Source organism: Mus musculus, chromosome 4 (genome assembly GCF_000001635.26).
Source record: "Mus musculus strain C57BL/6J chromosome 4, GRCm38.p6 C57BL/6J".
In the NCBI taxonomy this organism is placed as follows: Eukaryota; Metazoa; Chordata; class Mammalia; order Rodentia; family Muridae; genus Mus; species Mus musculus.
This window is the reverse complement of record NC_000070.6, coordinates 154,851,623-154,862,833: the sequence shown is the minus strand read 5'-3', so window position 1 is coordinate 154,862,833 and position 11,211 is coordinate 154,851,623. Positions and strand designations below refer to the sequence as shown.

At 52.5% G+C, this 11,211-nt stretch overlaps 1 protein-coding gene across 2 annotated transcripts in view; it reads right to left on the bottom strand.

Moving 5' to 3' along the window:
- The window catches only part of Ttc34 (tetratricopeptide repeat domain 34), a 29,818-nt gene that overhangs the window by 4,292 nt on the left and 14,315 nt on the right, over positions 1-11,211 (bottom strand). Inside the window, exons 3-8 of one of the 2 annotated variants that reach the window (NM_172878.4) lie at positions 6,391-7,195; positions 4,648-4,873; positions 3,320-3,524; positions 2,107-2,273; positions 1,402-1,672; positions 526-740 (exon numbers count right to left, since the gene is read on the bottom strand). In NM_172878.4, the coding sequence (NP_766466.4) occupies positions 526-740; positions 1,402-1,672; positions 2,107-2,273; positions 3,320-3,524; positions 4,648-4,873; positions 6,391-7,195 (1,889 nt within the window). Of the gene's footprint in view, positions 1-525; positions 741-1,355; positions 1,673-2,021; positions 2,274-3,319; positions 3,525-4,647; positions 4,874-6,390; positions 7,196-11,211 lie in introns of those variants that run through there. The other variant, XM_017320227.2, reaches the window with a different exon arrangement.

Sequence of the window (11,211 nt, the reverse complement as noted above, 5' to 3'; positions counted from 1 at the left end):
CCCATCATATGGCTGGTACCTCAGGAGGAAGGGATGTCTCCGCATGGGCCCCCAGAGGTACCCCCTTCCACCAGTACCGTGCCTCTATAAACATATCCGGGTTCTTTCTTTCTTTTTATAAAACACAACAGGACCTATATGCCCTGATCTGGGTCCTGGGGTGGGCCTTGTACCAGGACAAGGTTCCTCAGCCCCAGTTACCCGTGGCTTGCATGCACAGCAAAGAAGCAGGGATAGTATTTCCAGAGATCTTCCTTGGCCAGGTCCGGGCTTCTTACTCTACCTCATCCCAAACCCAAGAAAGCCGGCTAGCAGCAAGAAGGGAAGGGCATCAAGAAGGGAAGGGCATCAAGAAGGGAAGGGCATCAAGAAGGGAAGGGCATCAAGAAGGGAAGGGCATCAAGAAGGGAAGGGCATCAAGAAGGGAAGGGCAGCAAGAAGGGAAGGGCAGCCTGGGGTGAGTGTGGATCTGGGGCTCCTGGTGCTGGGGCAAGGTCAGCATAGGGCTTGTGGACTAATATATACCTGCACAAGACTCTGCCGCTCTGGGGAGTCAAGGAGGCATAACAGGAAGCCGAGGTCCTGAGTATCTCTCTCTGCCAGGCACTGCAAGCCATGGACAGCAGCTGACACATCTCCTTTTTTAAGCTGGAGCAAGCCTTGCCGGGCCTGGGCAGCCTCTGATGATGGGGTGAGGTGTAGCGCTTCTTGCAAATGGGTGCCGGCCTCCTGATACTTGCCTGTGGGGAGCAGGGAAAGATGTTCAATGAGTGTAGGTGTGGCTGGGATGGAGGCATGCCCAGGAAGGCAGGCATCTAGCTCCAGGGAGCTACTCTGATGACCCCTACTCTGTCTTGGGTGGAGTCCAGTTGATGGGTGCAGACTTAGCTCAGGTAATAGCAGAGCTGAGAGGCAGCCCCCCTGAATTCTTTGGAGGGCAAAGGAAGGTTACAGAGAGCCCTTCAAACAAGGGCGTCAGAGACCCACATGGCACAAGTGGATGTACAAATCCTTCTTGGGGTCTTCCCTCTGCCAGCAGAGGGATGTGACTTGAAAAACCAGAGGGTAAACCCAGGCAGTGGTAGGACACACCTTTAACCCCAGCATTCAGGAGGCAGGGACAGGTGATTTTCTAAGTTTGAGGCCAGACTGGTCTACAGAGCAAGTTTCAAGACAGCCAAAGCTACACAGAGAAACCCCGTCTCAAAAAATATACCCTGATATCAACCAGCGAAACAAACAAACAGAAATCCAGAGTTGCCATTCTACAGGCCCCACAGGGGTTGGAGGATTTGGGGTGTTAGAAGCCATAGTCCAGAGTTCCTTCTCCACTTCACAGGGAGAAACACTAAGGGTTGGGAATGTGGCACAGAGACCCATGTCCCCTGCCCTTACACACACCCAGTCCTGTAAGGATGTCTGTGAGAAGCAGGCGCCAACTGGGCTGTGTAGCATTTATTCTAATCAGTGCCTTCCCCATGGCAAGGAGGCCTTGAGTGTCCTCTTCCCTGAGGGGCACCCCAGTGTGCAGACACTGGTTCAGGAGGACCCGGCAGCGCGTGTACAGGCCCTGGGTGAGGGGCAACTGAACTTCTGTCTTCAGGGAGAGAATCTCTGGGATAACAGTGCCCGGGTCAAGCTTCAGGGCGGAGACCATGTCATCCACAGCTTCCTGCAAGGAAGGAGAGCCCAGAGTGTCGGAGTGGGAGGGACCATTCCCTCCCCGGAGACTCAGAAAGTCGGTCCCACCCAGCTTTCCACCTTCTCTGCTCCGACTATCCATGGCCTACCCACCACCCACATTCACTGTGGAATTATTTAAGATCCACTAGCTGCCCCCAGGGCTTGCACATCTATCCACACACACTGAGGTATTGGAGCATGGAAGGCGGGATTACTCAAAGGTGGATCTGTGGGAATGTGGCTTTTGATCCCTGCAAGTGCTTGTAGCGGGGTGGAGGGTGGGAGAACATGGAGTCCCAATGTACACCCTGAGGGCTGGAAGGCCTGATCTTGCTCACCCTCCTTCAGGAGAGGAGGAGGGCAGCACCATGGTCTCCCTCACTCCTGCTTGCCCAGCCCCAGGTGGGGAGGATGGGCTGGCACCTGCAGCTGGTCCAGGGCCAGATGCACGAGAGCTCGTCCACACAGAGCTTTCACATTTCCTGGTTCCTCCCGAAGTATGGCGTTGAAATCAAACATGGCTGTCTTCTTCTGACCCAGGAGCCCGTAACAGCGGGCTCGGACGAGGAGGGACTCACTGCCTCCACTCCCTGAAGGAAGAAAATGTGGTCAGGCACAGGTTTGGCTGGCTCTCTTGTCCTGGGTCCCATCTAGTGCTCAACCTTGGTGGGCATGGGGACACAAGGTCCACCCTGGGGAGCAACCACCCCACTGGGGACAGAGCCAGAGCCAGGTAGCCAGGGTTAATGGCCACAGGGCAAGAGAAACCCAACCAGGACAGGTGACGCCTGGGAGTACTGGCAGACAGTTGGGGTGTTCAAGGAAAGTCTATGACTGTTTTGGGGGGAGCAGGCAGGGGTTGAGTAGGACATGTTAGGCCAGGCTAGAAGCACAGAGTAGGTACAGTATGAGGCTCAAAGTGGGCTGCAGTTCCCAGTGAACTCTGGGAAGGAACTCTGAAGGAAGAAAATGTGGTCAGGCACAGCTTGACTACCAAACAGAATGCTTCCACCAGAGTCCTTCTGTACAACTGTATGGTGTTCCCCCGGGGACCCACACAGTGAACTCAGGAATCAGTTCACTAACCACTTCCCTCCCATGGGCTCTCTTCCACTTACTCTGAGGAGGAGCAGTAGAGAGATGCCAGTGCAAGTCACCACAATCTGCATGATCACACTACCCCCAGCCCTGGCCAGGTCACTGCCCAGGGACTTGTATGTGCACCATGGCACTCACACATTGAGTCACTCCAGCACACCCAGGGCAGGCCTGATGCAACCCAGATGGGATGGCTTGGCAATGTATGGAGGGCAGGTGTGACCATACAGAAACTATCACTACTGTGAAAGGTTCAGGGGAGCCAAGGTCTGGCCTACACCTCAGCATGGAGCATGCAGTGGAGGGCAGTCTAGGGGCAGGGCAGTGTCTCAGTTAGCCCAGGCCCTTCTGAAGCCTTGGTATGTTTATGGACAGCCAGGGGTTCCAGTACTAGGTACTCTTGGTGAATGGTCCCATCTTGTCCACACCCTGGAGGCTCCAGGGTGCAGGATATTTTGAAGCAAGCTTGTTCACAAATCCCACGTGCCCCATGCACCTGGCACAGGATTGGACCTCTGAGGCTGATGAGGGTTCCTACCTGCAGCAAAGATGGCCAAAGAGAGATAGGCGATGGCTTCCCTGGTGTGGGCCTCGCTGTCTGACCCACCTGGCCGAGCCCGCAGAATGCTTAATGCCCGTGTATGGCAGTGGTCTTGCAGCAGCTGCAGGTCCTCATGATGGAAGATGTCCAGCATGTGCTGGAGGCAGGCAGTGTCTCCAGACTGGGCTACCTTCTTTACTAGCTGTGGATGTGAGATCAGAGTCATTGCGGTCCTCTTCACGGGCCCGCCCCCTTTTCTTCCTATCCATGCCTGACTCTGTTTCTACAAGCCTGGAGTTTATTCTGAGCCCTAGAAGGTTTTCCATGAATTGCAGCCCCAGCCACTTAAGCCTTTGAAGGTGTGTTTGTCTCCATCTACTGTGCCTCCTCCAACAAGGACAGGGATGAGGGGAGCAAGGAAGCGCTGGGCAGAGCAAAAGCTCACTCTGCAAAGTGACCAGGTTGGGTGGGACTCTCCTTTCCCTGAGTCCCCTGGGTGGAGACCCCACTCCAACATGCTGATCCAAGGAAGGCTCGAACAACAAGCCTGTGCAAGGGACCTTCAGAACAGCATGTGACAAGAACTCAGAAGGTGTAGACCAAGAGCCAAGGGTCTTACAGGCTCTAGCCAGGTGTTCTCAGGCAGACACAATCTCCTCCCTCCATGACTTCAGTCTGGGAGATGAAACATTGTTTCCCATGGGCCTGGTGTAGACTCCCATCCCTGATAGAAAAGGATTGGTTGTTCCAGGGTGATCTTTCAGCCCACCTGTCTGCCCTGGGAATCAAGATTCCAGCTAGGGCAGAGCAGAACAAAGAGGCTGGCTGGTCCTTCAGCCCAGACTTTGAGGCCCGAAATCCCCCAGAAACAGGACTTCAGTGAAAACAGCCCTACTACACCTAAGTCGGGTTCTAAACTCCCCATTCCAGGGGAGGGTTCTCAGAGGCTGGCAAGCAGGGTCAGGGGTCTTGTGAAACCCATGCTTCTGTCCCAGGCTAAGTTATGTTCAAGTCCAGCTTATCTGGGAGGATTGAGTAAGGACTCAGTCTATGAAGCACTTTCCATTATACCACAGCCAAAGCAAATCAGAAGCAACTAGTGTAAGCAGGAACCTCCCAGGTCCCAGGGACCTCAGCCAATTCCCTAGACAATTTACAAAAGCAGGCACAGATGAGGAAGCTGAGAGGCAAGGGCTGGACACAGGTGGTGAAGGGGGTCCTACCTTTTCCACAAGGCCACATGTATCTGGGGCCACAGGATACATAGTGTCCCCTGCAATGTTGTGTGCATTCCTCCCTGCACCAGTCCACCTAGGCAAACTCACCTGGTTGGCATCATAGCAGAAGCCCCTCCGCAGCTGAAGTAGGGCCAGCCGCACCAGCACAGGGGCTGCCTGGGGCCTCTGGGAAAGAGCCACCAGCAGGGATTTGTGAGCATCATCCAGACGGCCCAAGCGGTACAGGGCATCAGCCGCCAAGAGGCAGGAAGTCTCGTCCTCTGCATCCATCCCAATTAACAGCGTGGCCAGCTGGTAAACACCATAGGCATCCCTATGAAGAGGGGGGCTCAGTGTGGGACAGGCCTTTTTCTACATCCCCTCCACTGAGGCCAGGCCTCAGGTGAACCTTGTTCCCATCCATGCCTATAGTCTGGGTAGCCCCTTTCCCACTGAGCTGCAGAGGGACCATCACATCACCTCTGTCCAGGTTCCTAACCTGTTCCTTCACTCTCTCCCCCTGCTCCCCCTACCATCCCGTGGGGCAGACACTACACAGAAGTAGGCACCAAATCTGCCTGAGGACCCCAGCAGACTCCACCTCGGTTTCCTTTTTTTGTAAACACAAGAATCCATGGTTTAGCTTTGCTGGGTTCATCACAAAGAAACATAATAGCAATTCACACCAGGGCAGAGGAAGCTCATGGGGAGGTGTGGGGTGTGGACTGACAGTGGTGGGGGAGGGCTAGGCAGCTGGAGGTGCACACACCAGGCAGCAGTGTGTTACGTGTGTCTGGGAGGGGAGGGGAGGCAGCAATTGAAATCAAAGACCCTTCCTTGGAGCTGCCCACTGAGCCAGAGCTACACCTGTCCCCCCTTTAAGACAAAGAGTTGTGGAGACAAGGTGTCACAAATGCATTTAGCAACAAAGAGAAACTTAAAACTCATTATCTACTGCAGGTGGGACGAGCTTCAGCTTCAGCAAAAACTCTGCATTTTGAGACATTATGCACAAAAAGAAACAACCAGAACTATATACGGCAGGGAACTAATGTTCAAGGATTTTGTTTTTTTCCATTTAAAAAGGAAAAAGTGTGTGTGGTAGTGGTGGGGAGAGGGCAGAGAGGCGCCTCAGTGGTTAAAAGCACTTTCCCAGAAGACTGGGGTTCGATTCCCAGCATCCACCTGGTGACCGCAATTGTAATTCCCAAGAGCTGACGCCCTCTTCTGGCTTTTGCTGGCACTGCACACACGTGATACACATACAGTCCAGCAAATAAAAAAATTAAAAAAATAAAACAAGAAAATTATTTTAAACATTGTGTGTGAGAGCATGTGTGAGTATGTACGTATATGAGGGCAAGTGCCCTTGAAGGCCAGAGGCATGGAATTCCTCTGAAGCTGGAGTTATAGGCTGAGGTGAGCTACCTAAGGCAGGCTGCTGGAAACTAGGCTATCAGCACTCACGCTTAACTGTTAAGCCATTTCTCCTGCTCCCTGCCCCTTTCGATTTTGACTTTCTGGTTTGTTTGCATTTTGTGTTTTTGAGACAAAGTCTCACTCTGTATGTAGCCCAGGTTGGCCTGCAATTCACTGTGGAGCTCAGGCTGTCCTCCTGTACCAATCTCCCAAGTGCTGGTATTGCAGGTGTGAGCCAACACCTCCAGCTTGTTCCTAACTTTAAGCGGAGAACGCCCGCAGGGCACTACTTTCTGAGACCGGGGATCCTGAGATCTCAGCCCTGGATCCAGATCCCGAACTTGGCATAGGGAAGCCATCTAGCGGATCCCAGCGCAAATATCAGACTTTCCTTGCTAGCTTCCCCACCTCCGGCGCGGCGCAGGTTCTCACCCCTCCTGCGCCTGCGCAGCCTTCCCCGCGTAGCTCGGCGAGCGCAGCAGCATCTTGCGGCCCTCCTCCCGCAGCACGGTCAGCAGCAGCCCTCGCTGGTTCCAGGGCACGTAGGCCTTGGCGATCAGCAGCGCCTCCTCTGGTCGCAGCCGGCAGGCGGTGACATAGTCCAGCGCGCCCAGGAAGGCGCTACCCGCCAGCACGCGTAGCAGCCCTCGGCCGCACAGCGCGCGCACGCAGCCTCCCGCGTGTGGCGCCGCGCGCTCCACCACGGCCTGGAAGTCCTCGCGCGCGCGCCGCGCATCGCCCGCGTGCAGCGCGCAGAAGCCGCGCAGCGCTAGCAGCGGCGCGTGCTCTCCGGTGCGGTCCCCCGCGCGCTCCCCCGGACGCCTGGGACGGAGGAGGCGCTCACACTGCGCGCGAGCCCCCGCCACGTCCCCGGCCAGCAGCAGGCACTCGGCCAGGCGGATGCCCAGCGCTGGTCGCCGTCGGGCAGGTGCCACGCGAAGCAGGACGCGGAGCGCGCGCGTCACGGGAACCAAGAGCTCGCGGTCCGCATCCCGGCGCAGCTCGCGGCTTCGCACAGCCTCCAGGAAGCGGGCAAAGCCCAGGCCCGCGGCCTCCTGCGCCTGTGCCTGCAGGCGTTCGCGGTCCTCCGCGGACAGCAGGGCCTGGAACTGCTTCCGTGCGCCGGCGGGGCTCTCGCAGAAGGCCTCCTGTAGGTCCCGCAGCATGTCCCCAGCTGGTCCATCCTGGAAGAAGGTGGCGGCCGCTCGGGTGATCAGCAGGGCCGCCAGGTGCTCACCTAGGGACAGAAACAGGTGTGAGCCTGACTTCCTACAGCTCGCTATGTCAGCTCAGGGCATCTCCCCAAAGTCTGCTAGAATCCAGGGCTCCAGAGAACCACAAGGATGACTCCGAGCCCATGGGCACCCAGAGAGTGATGCTACAGGACTTGTGCCAGCACCACAGCCAGCAGCTCCCGGTGCCACCCAGCATTGCTCCCTCAGAGTGACTCTTGTAGGCATCACCTCTCAGCTCAAATGGAAGTTTATTTCTATTCCTTTCTGCCCTGACTTTTAGTGATGGGCTTTAGTTTCCTTTTCAGGGATGTAGCCCCACCCAGCCCATTCTGTGAAGCTGGGGTTCCGACTCTGACTTTTAAGGGTCACCATTCCTGGACGTTTTTGCTGTTTTGCCTTCTTGGAACTCAGCACTTGTCTGTAGGAAACAGAGACAGTTAGAGGGTCCAGAAAGGAGGCGCTTCAGTTATCTGAAGTCCTTACCCGAAGAGTGGGTGGACTAGGTGTCTGCCCCCTCCACATTGTTAAGTGGAGAGTTACAGTTATGGACACTCCCCAGGGTCTGAGGATGGGTGTGGGGAGCACACTGCCACATCCCCGAGGCCAGCGCATCAACAAGTAACCGGTTTGCACAGACTGGTTGAGAAACCCACCACCACCAGTGTTCCCTGCCCAGTCCTGGTGGCAGAAGCCAAGGGTGGACACAAAACGTGAACCAAAGGTCTGCCCCGGAAGCAGCAGAGGCCCCCAGCAACTGCTGACGTCACACCCATGTCTCTGTTCAAGAATACAGCCACACAATACATTTCTTAATGTCCCCGCAAGCCAGTAAGGCTGTAGCCATTTTTCTTCAGTTTTGCATATCACAGAATCTCTATTTTATTTTAAATTTTGCTGGCTCTTCTCCAACCTCTACAACGCTGACTTTTTTCATTATTATTTTACTTCTCAGCTAATTTCCATTTTGGGGTGGTGGTGGTGCTGGATAGCAAACCCCGCTCTGTGCACATGTTAGGCAAACACTTAGCCACTGAGTTATATATCCCAGCTGGTACTTATAATATTGTACCCCAGACATTTGAGCGGTGCTTCATAAAGACTCTGGATTTAGTTCTGTGCTTCAGGTGAGGGCTGAACTTTATCATAGTAACCGGTGGCGCACGCCTTTAATCCCAGCACTCGGGAGGCAGGGGCAGGCGGATTTATGAGTTCGAGGCCAGCCTGGTCTACAAAGTGAGCGTTGTCTAGACTCAAACTTCAAATTCTGTCTTCAGAAGCAAATTCTCTTTTTAGTTCCTGAAGCTGCCACCTGATGCTTTACACAGACCACCTTGTTTCTCCTGTCTGTGTTAGTCCAGCAGTCAGCCATAGGTTTATGTTTAGATTTTGGAGTCATCCCTTCTGTAACCGTTCCGGACTTTGCTTCCCAGCTTCTCACTTTATTCAGCCCCGAACACTCTGACATCTTCTCAAGCCAGGAAAACCATGACTTTCAACTGTACACATGACTGTACAGAAGAAAAATCTCCAACCTGCAGTCTCACCTCATGTAGCCCCAGTTTTATGCATTCAGGCAGTGACCATCCAACACTTTCAGGCACTGGCTTTTGGTATTTTGTCCAAATTAGGAGGTTGTTGCCTGAGAGGCAGATGCCCTGTCAGATCAGCTGATCTTTCCCAGGACCAGATCTGCTGTTAGCCTTAGCAGTTTTGACAGCCTGGGTCTTCTAAAGTGCTATCTCACCGTTTTAATTTTCATTTTTTTTCTGGGGTTCACTAATTTTCTTTCCAATCGGCTGTGTCCAAAGGAAATACTTTTCCATTGTGTTAATTTGCCTCCATCGCGTTACCATGGTGATGACGATTTCCCACGTTTTTTGCTCGCTATCTGTGTTTTCTCTTTGGGGAAAAGCTTTCTCCCCACTTCCTTTATTCATTTGCCTTGCTGATATGTGGGAATTCCACAAATACTTTGCATATGGTTGTATTTTCTGCCATTGTATGTTTTAAAAACATTCTCCTCTCTGAGAATTGTCCTTTCATCTTTGTACAGGTGTGTGGGAAAAACTTTAAAATTTTAATTTTATCAGAAGGCAGAGGCAGGCAGATTTCTGAGTTTGAGGCCAGCCTGGTCTACAAAGTGAGTTCCAGGACAGCCAGGGTTATGCAGAGAAACCCTGTCTCGAAAAACAACAAAACAAAACAAAATTTAATTTTATAAAATGTATTACATTTTCTCATTGTCTCTACTTTTGTGTCTTTTAAAAATAAATAAATATATTTATTTATTTTATTTATACGAGTACGCTATAACTGTTTTCAGACATACCAGGAATGCATCAGATCCAGTTATAGATGGTTGTGAGCAACCATGTGGTTGCTGGAAATTGAACTCAGGACCTCTTAACTGCTGAGCCATCTCTCCAGCCCCTACTTTTGTATATTAAAAAATACTTAGCCCCAACTCTGTATCTTTTAAAAATATTTATTATTATTAATTTTGAGGGAGATGGGGTTTCTACATGCAGCTCTGGATGTCCTGGCACTCATTCTGTAGACCAGGATAGCCTCAAACTCTGAGATATGCCTGCCTCTGCCTCCCAAGCCTTGGGCCTAAAGGTGCGCACCACCCTGCCCAGCTGTCCTATATGATGATGTAATGCACTTTTGCCTGCCTGGCTGTCCTATATGATGATGTAATGCACTTTTGCCTGCCCAGCTGTCCTGTATGATGTAATGCACTTTTGCCTGCCCAGCTGTCTTATATGATGATGTAATGCACTTTTCCCTGCTCAGCTGTCCTATATGATGTAATGCACTTTTGCCTGCCTGGATGTCCTATATGATGATGTAATGCACTTTTGCCTGCCTGGCTGTCCTATATGATGATATAATGCACTTTTGCCTGCCTGGCTGTCCTATATGATGATGTAATGCACTTTTGCCTGCCTGGCTGTCCTATATGGTGTAATGCACTTTTGCCTGCCTGGCTGTCCTATATGATGATGTAATGCACTTTTGCCTGCCTGGCTGTCCTGTATGATGATGTAATGCACTTTTGCCTGCCTGGCTGTCCTATATGATGTAATGCACTTTTGCCTGCCTGGCTGTCCTGTATGATGTAACGCACTTTTGCCTGCCTGGCTGTCCTATATGATGTAATGCACTTTTGCCTGCCTGGCTGTCCTGTATGATGTAACGCACTTTTGCCTGCCTGGCTGTCCTGTATGATGTAATGCACTTTTGCCTGCCTGGCTGTCCTATATGATGATGTAATGCACTTTTGCCTGCCTGGCTGTCCTGTATGATGTAACGCACTTTTGCCTGCCTGCCTGTCCTGTATGATGTAATGCACTTTTGCCTGCCTGGCTGTCCTGTATGATGTAATGCACTTTTGCCTGCCTGGCTGTCCTGTATGATGTAATGCACTTTTGCCTGCCTGGCTGTCCTGTATGATGTAACGCACTTTTGCCTGCCTGGCTGTCCTGTATGATGTAATGCACTTTTGCCTGCCTGGCTGTCCTGTATGATGTAACGCACTTTTGCCTGCCTGGCTGTCCTGTATGATGTAATGCACTTTTGCCTGCCTGCCTGTCCTGTATGATGATGTAATGCACTTTTGCCTGCCTGGCTGTCCTGTATGATGATGTAATGCACTTTTGCCTGCCTGGCTGTCCTGTATGATGTAACGCACTTTTGCCTGCCTGGCTGTCCTGTATGATGTAATGCACTTTTGCCTGCCTGGCTGTCCTGTATGATGTAATGCACTTTTGCCTGCCTGGCTGTCCTGTATGATGTAACGCACTTTTGCCTGCCTGGCTGTCCTGTATGATGTAATGCACTTTTGCCTGCCTGGCTGTCCGGTATGATGATGTAATGCACTTTTGCCTGCCTGGCTGTCCTGTATGATGTAACGCACTTTTGCCTGCCTGCCTGTCCTGTATGATGTAATGCACTTTTGCCTGCCTGGCTGTCCTGTATGATGTAATGCACTTTTGCCTGCCTGGCTGTCCTGTAT